The sequence below is a fragment of the Mytilus trossulus genome, chromosome 2 (genome assembly GCF_036588685.1).
Source record: "Mytilus trossulus isolate FHL-02 chromosome 2, PNRI_Mtr1.1.1.hap1, whole genome shotgun sequence".
Classification (NCBI taxonomy): Eukaryota; Metazoa; Mollusca; class Bivalvia; order Mytilida; family Mytilidae; genus Mytilus; species Mytilus trossulus.
Genome location: NC_086374.1, coordinates 62,716,598 through 62,734,150, shown reverse-complemented (window position 1 = coordinate 62,734,150; position 17,553 = coordinate 62,716,598). Strand labels below are relative to the sequence as shown.

Genomic DNA, 17,553 nt, shown 5'->3' with positions numbered 1-17,553 from the left:
TAAAACGTATTCATCCGTATTAATTTGGTGTATACAGTAAAACATGCTCTCTCATTCCAATAAAACATTTCTTAAAATCTAGTTTGAAGCAAAGCGATAATACGTTTTCCACATAGCTTCCACGTTCATTGGTAAGTACGTATCTTTTTCGTTTCCTACAATAAAAATAAAAGATAAAACAGTATGTAAATATTCATGAAATATATAAATGGCTATAGGTATGAATGAAATATTTACAAACTACCGAAAGCGCTAGAAGCTTATGCTAAGAATACGATAATTTTGTTTGTTTGAAATAATACCATGCTCTACGCTCTAAAACAAACATAGGTAGGCACCATATTTGTCAATATTTTTATACCAGGCGTTAGTAATTTAAATCTGGCATTATCAGTCGTCTACTTAGTTGTGGTATCTTAATCATTTCACAAGCATTGACACACCTATTCTACTATTTACATTGCTGTAACATCGAAACATAGAAGACACGGAAAATTGTTGATTCGTTAGGAAGTCCCTTCAAAAGAGAGATATATCTATGATGTGTAATAATAGCTGGCACGTAAACGATATTTAATTAGATCAGAATTAGAGCATCAAGAAGCAGGACATTTGTTTTTTTTAATAATTTTGTAAAAGAAAGTTGGCTGGTCTTCTGTTTTCAATTCTACATGGATATGTGCTTAAAATTAAGGCCATCTACTATATTTTAAATCATATCAGGCCACGCAAGTAACTAATTATATTCTAAACTATACCTTCATACATGTACATAGTATACTGATATTCTGCAACCTCCACCGCATATCTGGGTGTAATCTCCCCAACATGGCAGATTGCATTCATTTTCTGGTGCTCTGGGATTTAGTAATGATTTCATATTGTGTCCACAAAAGCATTCATGATTATTCTACATAAAAAAGCATGATCTGTTAGATTTGATAATGGAAGGATAAACGCGTAAAAAGTAGAATAACAAAAATACTAAACTTCAAGGAAAATTACAAACAAAAATTCCTTTATCAAAAAAAAAAGAAAAAGAAAAAGTCCTTTATCAAATAGAAAATTTCAAACAAAAAGTTTCTCTATCAAATAGAAAATTCCAAACAAAAAGTCCTTTATCAAATAAAACACTCCAAACAAAAAGTCCTTTATCAAATAAAACATTCCAAACAAGAAGTCTTTCATCAAATAGAGAAGTCAACAGCTTAAGCACATCAAATAAATTGAAAACAACTGTCATAATCTTGACTTTGTACATTTTCGTATGTAAAAAATGGTGGATTGAACATCTAAATTACTTGTTCTTTTGTCTGTTTTTTTTTGTTTCAGGTGCGAAAAAAAGGACTAATTCTTGTGAACAAATCTTTGTACTGTCGAAGTATACAATCTGAGAGATTTATTTCAAATCGATTACAACATTTAACCTATATACTGTGAATATTTTGCTCATATAATATTTAACGTTGGGTCCTCACAAGGAGCATTTGTTGCATCATAAAAATATTTATATGGACAAATTGACATTTAGATAGATTGCGCAAGGGGTGTATACCTTATATTTTTTTTACAGTTTGTGTATTTACTCATATGTAGTTTATTTTGTAACTGTCTCATTCATTTATGTATTGCAGTTATCAAAATGCTGACTCGATTTTGTTGAACATCATGTTTTTTTCGGATTTAACAGTCTATAATTGTTGTATAAAGGTTCCATATTATTTGTCCAAATTGATTATAAAAACTCAAGCGCAGATAAAAAAAACCAAGTAGAAATAAAAGGTAAGTCACTATAAATTATGGCATCACTTTCGGAATTAAATAAGTCTTGACAGATTACTGGTGAGGTCCGTCTGCTTTCCATTAAATTATTGTAAATTTGTCATAATTGTCTTAAACCTTTCCATCACTCTAATTTATGAATTTCATATCAAATGATTCACTTAATCTCGACTTGGCTTGTTTGAATTTAGTTCGTTTTTATATTAGGTGAAATATGTTAATCACACTTTTGAAAATGAGTAGAAAAACATTAGATTTGAGATTTATCATTAAGTCAGCTTTTTCATAATTTCTTACTTTCAAATATAGAGACATCGAGATTAGTTGACGTAACTTTTCTATCGATGAGACTATAAAATTAGTTCAACCTAGCCGATAACTAGATTCAACGAGTTCGACTCGTCAGAGGTAAAAATGCATTGATTAAACGCAGATTTTGCATGGAACATATCAGTTCCATCGACTTATCCTTATCGGAGTTGGCGACACGTGCAAGTTCGACACAACGAGGTTCGACTGAGATATACCGTTTTAATACTAACACGATTCTCACACAATAAGTACAAAAAAGTGTACTTAAAATACTAACTGACCTGAACTCCATGATATCGGTAACCTTGACACAGACTGTTACATTTTTCTACGCTTAGATCATAATTCCACATTTTTTCCTTGTCACCCAGTATGCGTCCGCCATTGCAGTCTCTATAACATCCAACATATCCTGTCAATAAATAATAGACGCATTAGACGATGTTATAAGTAGAAAAAAACCTGTCTGCATTACAGTCTGTATAACATTTAACTTATCACATCAATAAATAATAGACGTGTTAGACGATGTTATAAATAGAAAAAAAACCTGTCTGCGTTACAGTCTGTATAACATCTAGCATATCCATTCAATAAATAAAAGACGCATTAGACGATGTTATAAGTAGAAAAAAACCTGTTCGCATTACAATCTTTATAACATCCAGCATATTCTATCAATAAACAATAGACGTGTTAGACGATGTTATAAGTAGAAAAAAACCTGTCTGCGTTACAATCTTTATAACATCCAGCATATCCTATCAGTAAATAATAGACGCATTAGACGATGTTATAAGTAGAAAAAACTGTCCGCATTACAATCTTTATAACACCCAACATGTCTTATCAATAAATAATAGACGATGTTATAAGTAGAAAAAAACCTGTCTGCATTACAGTCTGTATAACATTTAACTTATCACATCAATAAATAATAGACGTGTTAGACGATGTTATAAATAGAAAAAAAACCTGTCTGCGTTACAGTCTGTATAACATTTAACTTATCACATCAATAAATAATAGACGCGTTAGACGATGTTATAAGTAGAAAAAACCTGCCTGCATTTCGAAATCTTGTCTTTAATTGTGATTTTTTTTTTAATTAAACGTTTTAACTCTTGCTCACCGTTTGCACATTAATGACTGAGTGGTCTTAACAGTAGATCTACAGTAATTACTTATCTATCAACATTGACTCCTATCATTTCGATGTATTTCCTTTTTTAAAATGATTTCAAAAGGCTTCTTTCAGCTATCATGATAAAACAATATTAGTACTTTCATGCTCGAGCGAAGCACTGGCTAATGGGTCAGTTATTTCTTACGAAACGTACAGTAATGTCTCTTCTCTTCTAAGACTGTCGCAATATGAAAAAAATCTATTCAAGCTCTGTCATTTTGATCAACAAAAGATGCCATTTTTTGTGAAGACCATCAAACAAATTTTAGCTGTTCAGACTAAACTAACATACACAAATCTTCTATTTGTAAGTGAATGGCGTTCATGCGAATTTTGCACGACAGAATAAGATAGAAATTTCGACAGCACTTGATATGAAGACAATGATATCTTAAGGGCATACGATACAGTTTTGATCCTGTATTTACAAGTTCGTAAAAATTTGCATATAGGCTATTTTTTACCTGATTAAATCAAATACGTAATAAAAAATATACCTTCATGTGCTACTTTTTGAGTAAAATGAGGTCGAAATTTGGTACATTTGCTCAAAATTAAGATTTGTGGCCATAATTTCTTTTTCGAAAGAAAGACATAACATTTTTATTATAAAAGATAAACACAAATTTGTTTTTGTTAAATAATCAGTAATTTCTGTATTTTATAAGTATCCTAAAAACGTATACATTTTTACACAGAAATAACTTATATTTATCAAATGTTCATGAATTGAGGAAAATACGTCATTTTTCGCTGCGTGTTTATCAAAATTTAAAAAAATCCTCTATTTACAGTTTTATAAAATTTAGGTCACATAATCTCCCTGCAAAATGAAACAAATTGCTGTTTTGAAAAATAGGGGTCCATGAACTCGTTTTCAAATGAAATCAGTTTGAATGATAAAAATCAGTCGAAAAATGCATCTTTTCCCGATATGTCACAGTTTGACGTCGCGAAAATAACAGATTACGTTAGCAACGTCATTACCTTCCCTGTAACTGTATCGTATGCCCTTAACGTTATATCGACGTTACTTATCGAAAAACTTTTGTTCACCGTCGTCAGCAAACAGTATGCTGTTAAAAAAATAAAGGTTCATGAATGGGAACTATGCCATAATTAAGAACGTTACGTCACGATTGTGTTGTATCTCCTGGCTTTCTCCACCAATAAAAACTTGCAGTCATGAATAACACAATAATGCTGCAAGCGATGTGTAACATAAATCAACTTAACTCACCAATTCGCATGAATCTTTTAATAAGTAAGGATTTACTCAACCTATTTTAAAACACTTGCACAATTTAGATACAATTTAAGATGTCGATATGGCTTTAAAAACAAATAGAACATTAATTTATTATTTGGCATGCATGGTTCTGCGAAGGGACTGTGCTGCATAAAATTGACTTTTCATTCGAATTATGTGATAATTTATCCAAATTACACTCTTGTATAAATATTATGCTGGCGATGTCATAAAGTCTGTTTTTATCAAATTTCGATATCTGAAGGGTCTCAAGTTAAATGGTGTAACACTGAGAAATTCGGATAGATATGCGGTGTCAACAAGTTATAAACAATAACCACAAGAAAACAGTCCATCAATCTGTTAGTCATCATGTTATTTTTGTCACTAGTGGAGATATATTTTCATTTAGGCATCTAAAATAACGTAGGTATAAATCTATCTGTGTTATTATGTCCACATAAAAAATTCCCTACTTCAAATACTGATGAAAACATACCTTTTCAATAAGCTGAAAGAATATTTATATCATAATGAGATATTGAATACTGTTGTTAAAATGCTTCACATTCGTTTCAACAACTATCTTATATAATAAAAAAAAGACAGTTGCTATTTAACTTTGATTAAAATATCCTAATTCAAGCCGTCAAAATAGCATATTTCTATAGAAATGTCTATTTAACGGCACTAGCACAATATATTCAATGTGTTGCCGGTGATAGAAAAATATGAATTATAGTATTTTGTCTATATGCGTTGTGAAGACGGTGTCGATGACGTCGCATCAAATCAATTTGTGAATGTGTAGAAAAAGTTACAGTTCCTTTCATTTTCTACTTTAATTCCGCTAACAAATCCATTGCTAATGTAATAGAAAAATAACTATTAAAAATAATCAAATATCGAAAGATATTTAACTCGTGCCTTACACTGATAATTACCTCATGTATTAATGGGTGGGGGTGATAAAGGGTTATTTTCGTTCAACGTTTTCGGCTTCTTCCACATGTTTTCTCGTTTTGACGTTTATTTCTCGTTTTCTCGTGTTTAGTTCGATGTGTGTTCTTCGTTTTTTCCTTATTTTTTTCCGTTTTTCGTTTTGGTACTTTTTATTTCTCGTTATTGTCCCGTATTTGATTCAAAGGTAAACCAGATAAATTCAAAATCGGCCCTGATATTGTATATGTATAATATGCAATAAAGTCCATGAAACCACGAACTTACTATGCATATTTTGTTTTAATCAGATGCAACTAACGGACGCTTCAAGGGCACCGCAGTGTCTTCATTTCTATTAATAATGACTTCAAGATCTCCCAGAAAAGCTGAGTAATAGCTTCCAGTACATTTTCATCAATATTTACGTTTTAATTTTCGTAATTTGTTTTCTTCTTCTTCTTTTTCGTGCAACGTTTATGCGATTTTTATTTCACGTGTTTCCGTGTTCAAACCCCACTTTACCACCCTCATCGGTTGTTTGGAGGTTCGGTCACTCGATGAATATTTTCCTATATTTGAATTCTTTGATTAGTTATTCTATATAATTAACAGATTTATGATGCATTGATATTCTTAACTTTTTTTAATATAACATACATTTGCTTACGTTCTACATTATTATTTAGACTGACTGATTTCAGAATTAATTTCAACTAAATGTAATAAATTCGTGTTTCTACTTAATGAATGATAAATGTTTTTAAATGATTACATATATCTCAAATTTAGTTAGCTGTTTTCTTATTGAACTACATGTATATTAGTAACTATTCGATTATTTTATGTTGACAGATCACAATTTTGAAGTTAAAAAAAAAGAAAATATTAAATTTTACTCTTGACAACGAATCGACAAAAGTAAAAAAATAACTTTATTACCGGTGTATATAAATGTACTATTTTTGCCGCCTTGAATTACGATATTTTAATTAGAGCTAGCAAAATGGCATATTTCTTATTTTCCCGATACTTGCAAAATAGCAACTGACATAAGAAAAAAAAATGTAAGAATATGGGGAACGATTGCCAATAAGGCAATTCTTTGCATGAGACAAAATGATGTTAGCAAATATTGTTCATCTTATGGTATTTAATTCTGATGGTGATTAAACCATTTTCTTTGGTTTTGTACATCATGTTGAAAATATATCGTATTTTATAGTATCATCATATTTGTATATTTGCATATAGTTTGTGCGATGTGATATATGCCTGGGTGTTGATTGTTCTAAGCATGTTTTATTGTTATTGTATAATATATATTTCAATCAATAATAAAATATATTATTATTATTTAACAATCAGCATAATCCATACCACATAGCAAGCATTAAAAAATTCGAAATGACAAGTGTAAAACAACCAAACGAACTTAAGGCCTTATAAGTGAGAGGGTTAGCGCTATAAAACCAGGTTTAATCTACCATTTTCTACATTTGATTTTGCCTGTACTAAGTCAGGAATATGACAGTTCTTGTCCATGCGTTTTTGATGCGTTTTGTTATTTGATTTTGCCATGTGATTATGGACTTTCCGAATTGATTTTCCTCTAAGTTCAGTATTTCGGTGATTTTACTTTGTATTAATGCACAAAACAATCAACGAAAAATCGTTAATTAAAACAAACTTAAGCTACAACCACTTATATGACATGGGACAGGCTCAAACAAAATATGACGGGATTAATCATATTTTCGGGTGCACAAACTCCCTATCTAAACTGTGACTTTTGTGTAACTGACTTCTAAAAGTACATATTATAAAAATCTGATGAAAATAACATAGAGCATCAAATCGTTGCAAAGCACAAATAAAATATTCCAAAACAAAAAAGACACAGTTCTCTTAGCTGAGCATACTCCAAGCTTCTGTGAGCTAGTTCAATGCCAAAAACAAGTAATAAAATGATCATGTATCTTTGTCTAAACTATCAATCAATACAAATTTAACTTCAAACAGATTTAGGTAAAGCTAAAGGAGAAGTCATTATAAGCCTGAGAACATCATGACCTTGCAATCACAAAATATAGGAATCAACAAATTGTAGGACCAATAATGAACAACTGTGAACAACAGTATTATCACGTTGGGTTTAAAAGTCCTGAAACAATATTCATTCCGATGAATACAATATTCAAAGATCTAATAACATTGTTGAATTGGTTACATTTTAGAATAAGTTTATGTAAATGATAGTTAAAAGACTCAATGATTGTCACCTGTCTATTCATTTCTTATATTAAGCTAAACATCCCATCTTTATATCGTATACTTCTAGATAGCTACGATATCAAGATAATTCTAGTACGGTCAACTTAAATTTATCAACAAAAATACTTCATATAGAAGAGTTAATGTAGAAATACCATTTAACCAAAGAAAATTTATCAAAATAATTCTGATATTGCACTTATTTGATTATAATGTGCAGCACTGAAAAATACAGGCAACAATAGTATACCACTGTTACGAAACATTCTTAAAGATAATTGTGCATCATTATTTAATGAAGTAAACATGCCATATCTAGTTGTATATTACTTGATAAGTGTAATCAGGAAAGATTGAATGATATTATGCTCTACTTATTTAAGAGGATTCATGTAAATTTATGATTCTTATAATAGTCCATGTGATATTATCAGATACAATATAAAAGAATATTCGGAATGAGATAATTAGAATTTAGTTACACTACCATAAAATTTACACTTGAGAATTTATCAATTATCCTTGGTATTAGTTTTGGAATCGATTGAAATAAAAAATTTGGAATTAAATTAACAATCTGAGATTTTTCTTGCAATTTCAAACAAAATTTATTAACTATCTTAAAAGATTTTTTTAGATATGATTTGTTGATTGGAATGTATCATTGTTTAATTGACATAGTCTTATCTTCCAAATTAAGAGATTATTGAAGTTGCTATAGCGAGATGCAATGTGGGTTTGCAATATCATTGACATAAACCCCACACCTCTGTTTTTTTCATTTTTACCAAATAATTAAAAAATAAACTTAACTTGTCAAAATAAGAAATCTATACTTATCATAAGTAAACTGTAAATTTGTACTCAGTCTCATGACGATTCAGTCACTTAATTTGCATATCAATGTGTATATATACGTATTAGAGATTCAAATAAAATTCTTTATACATGTTTAATGTAAAGTTTTTATAACATAAACATAATCAGCGAGGCTTCAACATGATCATTCCTACGACTTGGACACTATCAGGACCTTTATCAATACCTCTATATCGTCGGTATAAAAATAAGAATTTGGTAGTCTTAACATTATGTTACAATCATGACAACAAATTTAAGGACTCGGTGGCCAAGTGGTCTTAGTAGTTAAATTTCTGTTTCAGTCTCCTGTCAGCACAGTAGTGTTGAGTAAAAACCAGGAATGTAGCAAGTGTGTTTGATTCCAATTGTATTGAACAAGGATTGTCGGTAGGTAGTAAATTTCAGACAATCCGAATATTCAGTCATTACAAATTGACGGCCACGAAATGATCAATAGTATCGAAATTGGTATTAAACTCCAATCAAACATTAACAGATACCAAAAATGAGTAAAAAAGTCACAATTCAGAGTATGCATGACTTACCTTAAGTCTTATTGTGTTCAAAGTCATTATATTAAATATGTATATGAAGATTTGTTTCATTGGCACGCATATCCACATCTTCTTATATCTATATCTATATATACATATATCAATGAAAATTATTGGCGTTTTTCCTGTTTCTCGTATTTACATAAGTCATCCGAAACAGTTTGCTTTGATTTCTTGTGATTAGGAGTTAAATACTCCAAGATAAAAGTATATAATAGTACGATATCCCCTTATAAATTCAAAATATTCAATATTTACCGTTATAGTAAAATAGGTCAAATATTATACTACGGGGAAACAAGAAATGAAATATCCAAAACCGTTGCATTAAAAAAAAAACAGATAATTTTAAGGCATAGATTACCTTAGCTGTATTTGGCAAAACTTTTTGGAATTTGGTCCTCAATGCTCTTCAACTTCGTACTTTATTTGGCCTTTTTAACTTTTTTGGATTCGAGCGTCACTGATGAGTCTTTTGTAGACGAAACGCGCGTCTAGCGTATATACTAAATTTAGTCCTGGTATCTATGATGAGTTTATTTAGTCTACGAAAGCTTTTTCAATATATACAGATATAGGAAGATGTGTTATGAGTGCTAATGAGAAAACTCTCCACCCAAGTTACAATTTATAAAAGTTAACCATTAAAGGTCAAGGTACGACGTTAAACACAGAGCCTTGGCTCACTTCGGACAGCAAGCTATTAAAGGCACCAAAAAATATTAGTGTAAAACCATTCAAACTGAAAAACTAACGGTCTAGTCTATTTGAAACGTCTTTTCTAATGAACATTTATTTAATAAAATTGAGAATGGAAATGGGTAATGTGTCAAAGAGACAACAACCCGACCAAATAAAATAACAACAGCAGAAGGTCACCAACAGGTCTTCAATGTAGCGAGAAATTCCCGCACCCGGAGGCGTCCTTCAGCTGGCCCCTAAACAAATATATACTAGTTCAGTGATAATGAACGCCATTCTAATTTCCAAATTGTACACAAGAAACTAAAATTAAAATAATACAAGACTAACAAAGGCCAGAGGCTCCTGACTTAGGACAGGCGCAAAAATGCGGCAGGGTTAAACATGTCTGTGAGATCTCGTAGAAAAGTAAACGCATAACAATACGCACATTAAAATTCAGTTCAAGAGAAGTCCGAGTCTGATGTCAGAAGATGTAATCAAAGAAAATAAACCAAAATGACAATAATACATAAATAACAACAGACTACTAGCAGTTAACTGACATGCCAGCTCCAGACTTCAATTAAACTGACTGAAAGATTATGATTTCATCATATGAACATCAGGCACAATCCTTCCCGTTAGGGGTCAAGTATCATACCATCATAAAATATATGAGAAGAGCATAACCCGTGTCATGCCAACAACTGTTTTTAGAATAAATGTGTTTAGTTCCGATGCAAAGACCTTATCAGTGACTCAATATTAACGCCAAAATATGCAATCTTTAATGACTTGACAGCAGTATCGTAATTATATCCCTTCTTAATAAGTCTATTCAAAGGTTTTGTAAGTTTCTGAGGTAATACTGACACCTTTGTGCTTTATAAAGAAGATTTCCATAAAAAATTGGATGTGAAATACCCGAATGTATAAGAAGTCTGCATGTTGAGCTATATTTACGAATGATGTTTTTTTTATACCGATGATAAAATTTAGTAAAAGTTTTGACTAGTTTGTGATATCGAAAACCCTGGTGTAATAATTTTTCAGATATACATAAATTTCTCTCGTTAAAATCTAAAACATTGTTACATACACGAGCGAATCGTACAAGTTGAGATACATAAACACCGTAAGATGGTGACAAGGGAACGTCACCATCTAAAAACGGATAATTAACGATATGAAATGAAAAATCATCCCTTTTATCATAAATTTTAGTATTCAGCTTTCCGTTAGTGATATAGATATCAAGATCGAGGAAAAGGCAGTGGTCATTGTTAGCATTAGCTTTATTTAAAGTAAGTTCAACAGGATAAATTTCATTAATATACATACTGAAGTCGTCATTATTGAGAGCCAAAATATCATCCAAATATCTTAAAGTATTATTAAATTTGTTTATCAGATGTTGTTTCGATGGGTCTTTGCTTATTTTTGTCATAAATTGTAACTCATAACAATACAAAAACAGGTCCGCAATAAGTGGTGCACAGTTAGTCCCCATTGGAATTCCGATAATCTGACGATATACGGAATCCCCAGAGCGAACAAAAATGTTATCTAGTAAAATTTCAAGGGCATATATAGTATCAAAGCATGTCCAATTAACATAGTTTTTTTTGTTTATTGCTATTAAAAAATGACCTAAAAGAGTTTGAACATATATATTCACATTCTGATTTTTTGAATGCCCATTTAATTAGGTGTGTGAATTTTTTCTTAATGAGAATGTGAGGCAATATGGTATACAGGGTAGAAAAATCAAAACTTTGAACAGATCCAAAATCACCAATAATACGGAAACATGTCTCGCTTTATATGGAGCATGTTATCACAATGCAAATTGTGAAAGTAAAATAGCATTACTTTAACTTATTATGCACATGTTGAATTTGAAATAGAAATACTTTAACATGCAAGTTATGCAAAATATTCGATGTTAATTACCATGACTGAAGATACAGGGTCAAACAATCTCCATTGAACTGAAATGTACCATTGCTAATACAACTACATATCAAATATCAAATATCTCTGTTCTAGAACTAGTGGTTCCTCAAAAACTGACCTATTTACAAACTAAAACCATGTATTCGTATAATTATTTATATCCATCAGGTGAGTAAAGCCTTTTTCAACTGATTTTTATAGTTAGTTGTTATGTTGTACTGTTACACCACTGTCCAAGGTTATGGGAGGGGATTCCGTTAACATGTTTAACCCAGTCACATTCTGTATGAATGTGTCTGTCCCAAGTCAGGAGCTTGCAATTCAGTGGTTGTCATCTGTTGATGTGTTTCATGTTTTTCGTTCATTTGTTGTACATAAATGACGACGTTAGCTTTCCTCCTAAATGTTTTACATTGTCATTACGGGGCCTATCATAGCTGACTATGTGGTATGGGCTTTGCTCATTGTTGAAGGCCGTAAGGTGACCTAAAGTTGTTAATTTCTCTGTAATTTGACAATCATACCACATCTTCTTTTTTATAGTCAATGATCCGTCAGAGAAGTGTTTCATAATTTGACCTGTATCATAACCCTTGAGACCAAATGATTGTATAAAATACATAAAATATTTTAAGACTTCAAAACTTAAAAATCTTTGAAGAAGAAATGGGGCGTCAAATATGATTTCCGTTAGACATTCAGTTTAAGACTATTCATACATGTGTTTAGAAAGTTTACAGCAAGAACGTATTATTTGAAACGTCTTAATCACTTAACACTGGCTATTCGACGAATGATTGTCTATGAGAATGTAATTCATCAAGCATTGTTACATACACAATTCTAGTGACAACAAAGAATGTGAAAACCTATAAAAATCTAGTAAGTGAAAGTTACGAAGAATTCAATGATTAGACTAAAATTATCTCTGACTTACCATTTTTTCTCGTGACGATTCCATTTTGCCATTTTTCAGTGTCCGGGTTGCATTCGGTAATCAGTCGGCATTGTTTGTATGTCTTATCATAACTTGTCAAACAACAATCCTCATCCAATAAACATAAACTGGCGCATGCTATATAAGATTCTGTGCTGATGCTAATTGATAATTCATCTAGTACAACTCTTTTGCCATTGTCCGTTTTAAAATTTATTCTGTTTTCGTTTTCTGGGTATCCATCACATAAAAAAATCATAACTAATAGTGAATAAATGTTTAGTTGTATCGAAGACATATCGTGAGCTTCTAAATACCGAAACAAAATATGCATTAACTTTATAGATAGTTATCGATATTTTGACAACGATAGTCAAGTTTTCTATGATGCATTTGAATGAATAGCATGCACCGATGGTGTTATTCTTTAAGTATATTTAAGAATTTAAATGAAATGTTCATCGGTCATATTGATTTTCTTTTTCACACTTTTATGGTTTTCGAAAGGTATTTATGAAAGTATTAAAGTAATATTGTTCCGTTGTTTTCCTTCTATAGTTTAGTTTTAGTTTGTATAACATACAAGTTTATTACAATCATTGGTTTGGCCTCAAATTGTCGTTACCCAGATGCCTCATATATGGGAAAAAACAAACTTTGTATAATCACTACTAGCGTCACCAAAATAATAGTAATTCAGTCACCTGATCATATTATTGAAAATTCACATCATTTATTCATCATGCTATTCAGTTAGAACCATCACAGACAGAAGTTTTGAAAACAAAGAAATGTTCAAATATGAAAATTTTAAAACTCATTATTTTTTAAAATGCAGAAACAACTATCCAATGTTCACATTGTAGTATGAAAACTTGTTTGCTTCGTGTCTTTCATTTTTTCTATGCGCTTTGTCTATATGCCGTTTTATGGTGTTTTTTTTACATATATGACGTGGCCCCGTCATTGTGTTATTGTACTAATGTTAATTTGTGTATTCTTGTCTTTAATTATGCTAATCGGCCATTATCTGCTTCTTTATGACGTATTCGTTTTTTGTTTTTTTAGTGATTAAGATTAAAACACAATGATGAGACAGTAGTTTCGAAAACAAAGAAATGTTCAAATTAAAAATTTATGAAACTCATTAATTTTTAAAATGCAGAATCAAGTATCGAATGTTCACATCGATATATGAAAGCGAAAGCAACAACCAATCCTTCTTTACAACAGCCATACTGAAAGTGAAAAACTCAAAATTAGTCTTCTTTGTTTGAAGATCATGAACTTTTAGATGATTTCATGTTGGGATTGAAAAACTCCTAAATCAAAATGATAAGGAAAGATGAGAAAAATAAAATCTTTTCAATCTATAGAAAACCATCGATTTTGGTAAATAAAAGCAACAGTAGTATACCGCTGTTCAAAACTCATAAATCCATGGACAAAAAACAAAATCGGGGTAACACTTATCATGAGTTAAATTCAAACAGATAGCAGTTACGCATACCAAGAAATACTAGTATTCAAAATATGAACTGTTGAAACTCAATAATTTTAAAACTTCAAATACAATTATCTGATGTCCACACTGCCGTATGATGCAGAAGGTGTCAAACCTCGCCTGCTCAACAACAGCAATATTCAAAACAAGAAGAAAACCAACACAACGTACATTGTGTATAAACAAAAACTGATAAAATTTCTAAAATCTCAAAACCAGTTTTCACTGCTTGAAGATCCTTATCTTTTGAACGATTTCGTGTTGGAGGTTGAAACAATCTAGAGAAGACCATTGGTGTTGTGAAATAACTTAGTTTTAGCAATGCACAACATTTCAACAACAGTATTAATACACATTGGTCCTTTTGATTTTAGGAACTGACGTTGTTCATAATCTTAATAACTTTTTATAGTATTCTTTTATTTGTCTTTGTAAATTATTTCTTTTACTGTGTTGTCTATTTTTTGCTAATATTCATTTGAGGTGGCTCGATACATATACATCTCATCGTGGTATTATTGTGCAACGGTACATTTGCCTTTCGTTTTTGCAAATGTGTTTTGTCAATTTGCCCTTAATTATTTTTTCTTGACATATTTGCCGGTTTTTATAGTGATTAAAAAATTAACGCAAAAAACTACGTTGACTACAATACCCCTATTTTTGACATTTTTTACCTATTTTGTCTATATTACTTTAGGTCAAACACCGTTAATGTCAATATATAATGGATTTGGTTTTTTTTTAACTTTCTATAAAACCAGCATGCACTATATTAGGAATATGACAGTTGTTATCCATGTGTTTGCATTTTTAATTTGGCCATTTGATAAGGGACTTTCAGTTTAGAATTTTTCACTGTTTTTTTTTTGTCATTTTACCTTGCATAAAGAGTGTTATTTTCTTTTCAATAACTTGTTGATAAAAATGGATAATTTGAAAAAAATAAAAAAATATACAAATGTATTTAATATGTGTTTTTCAAAGTGGATTATTAAAAATACTAAGGGTTTCTTATCTCAGGCATAGATTCCCTTTTACGTAAAAATGTTAGGAATGATTTGTATTTCGGTCCTCAATGCTCTTAAACTTTGTACTTGTTTGGCTTTATAACTATTTTGTTCTGAGTATCACTGTTGAGTTTTATGAAGAAAAGAAAAACGTGCGTTTGGCGTATTACGTTTACCAAACTTTGACAATCCAATGTACAAATCAAGCCTCTTTTGGAGAGAAATACAATATTCATAGTTATTTTTTTAGACGTACTGGTTTCAAGAAATGATCTCTTTTTCTTATCTCATAGAAACATCACTCAGGACTGAATTAAACCTTGTTATAACTTGTCAGACTCAGCTATGATTTTAATATAGCTCTACACATATCCACATATATATTGATCTTGAAAATCCCAGTTATTTGATATTTTATTGCTTACAAATTCAAGGATGTAGAGCATCTGAGATGACCCCTAGTTTTTGGTGGGGTTCGTGTTGTTTATTATTTAATTTTCTTTGTTATGTCATGAGTACTATTGTTTGTCTGTTTTGGGTTTTTTTTCATTTTTAGCCATGGCGTTGTCAGTTTGTTTTATATTTATGAGTTTGACTGTCCCTTTGGTATCTTTCGTCCCTCTTTTAATAGCTAGACAATTTGTTTCTTTAGCAAAAAGAAACCCATTTCGTGAATCCAAGACTTCACCAACATAAATGTTGCCTGTTTTTGCGATTTTGCTGGAAGTGTAAATTCTTGCACAAGTCAATTAAACACAATGTTGGATCTTAATTGTAAATTGAAGCGTATTTTATCTACCTTTGGATTTGCCATTAAGACTTGACTATTCTATTTATCATTTGGAAATTTTCACCTTGATTTTTCGTGCTAAATTCTCATTTCGTAAGTGAAAATAACATATTTATAAATTCATATGATTTTCTTGAGCAAGAAATAGTAAATGGAAAGCATACGCACAGATATTTTGGATAAGAATATGGATTTGCGTTATCATAGATATAAGAAGATGTGGTCATAGTGCCAATGAGACAAATTTCCAAACAAGTCATAATTTGTGTTCTCAACTAATTTTATTATAGGCTCAAATCTTATGGTAGTTGCATTCAAATGTCAAACTATCTACTCAAAGTTGTGTTGCAAACTAATCAATAGTGTTGTCAAATACAAAAATGTGTGAACAGAGTGTAATAAAATGTAAAAGAACAAAGACGTACAGGGTAACGGACCAATACAATACATATAATTTTAAAACAATTGCGCCATATAGCTACTTTACGGTTGAACTTTTTTTTTAAAAACCTACAATAAACAATTGTTGGCTACAAATATTTTTGTCAATAAATTTTGTTTTCGAAAATTCTTATCAAGTATTTACTGAAAGACATATTCTATTAAATAAATCTTTTATTCCAACTTTCAATTTTATGAACATATTGCTATAGATAGATAGCAGATGTTTCTAAAACCATACTAAAGCGGTTTTAAATAATACATTTATTTATCAAATGATTATTGATTATTGTAAAATATTAATTACGTTTTTTGTGACATGCAAGGATTTAAGATATTTATGAATAGAAAATATTTTATTAAACTATAGTTAAGAAATATATTTATTTATTCAACCCTCACTTGGTGCTGACATGTTTTAAACAGAAATATGATCATTTTGCTTTCTTACATTAATGCAGGCTATGATGGAAACACAAATATCATGACAAAAACATTTACAAATAATGATTTTTTTCTTTGACATAAATATTTCATATTTTCAGTTTACTATTGTCAGGTTCATTGTTACTATGCACAATAGCACATTTTAATAAATACTACACATAGACATCGTACATGGATTGTTGCAACACATATGTAATTGTAATATTTGATATTTTTAAATAAACATTCACATTAGGCGCATATGTTCTACCAAAAAGAGAATTGTTTGGAATATATAAATGATTTTTTACTGCAATTTAGCTAAACATTTTACTTTCCAATCTAGTTTTACCAAATTTTAAAGTCATTATCTGAATTTGATTTGATTTGAAAATTCTAGCTTTCTATACTAATTGTTATGAACGTTAATTATAGTTTCATAGTTTTGTTAAGCCGAAAATATTGTTCCCGGCAAAATTGACAGTTTCATATTTTGCGTTACGAAATTCCGCCAACATGTGGCATTCGGGAAACATCAATTGTTTTCCAGTTGTTATTAATACTACATTTCATTAGTAACTGCATTTTACCTGCTTTATATTCGTAATTTGGCGTAAAGTCGGATGAAATTGTCCATTCCTTCAGTAT

General features: G+C 30.4%; 1 protein-coding gene across 1 annotated transcript; it reads right to left on the bottom strand.

Annotated features, from left to right (window-relative positions):
- Nucleotides 1-719: 719 nt before the first annotated feature.
- On the bottom strand, nucleotides 720-13,049 carry LOC134705309 (sialate:O-sulfotransferase 2-like). Its single transcript, XM_063564053.1, has 3 exons — nucleotides 12,735-13,049; nucleotides 2,376-2,506; nucleotides 720-910 (listed from the first exon to the last, which is right to left on the bottom strand). Exons 1-3 carry the CDS (start codon nucleotides 13,030-13,032, stop codon nucleotides 761-763), a joined length of 579 nt encoding a protein of 192 aa, XP_063420123.1. The 5' UTR covers nucleotides 13,033-13,049; the 3' UTR covers nucleotides 720-760.
- Nucleotides 13,050-17,553: the final 4,504 nt, after the last annotated feature.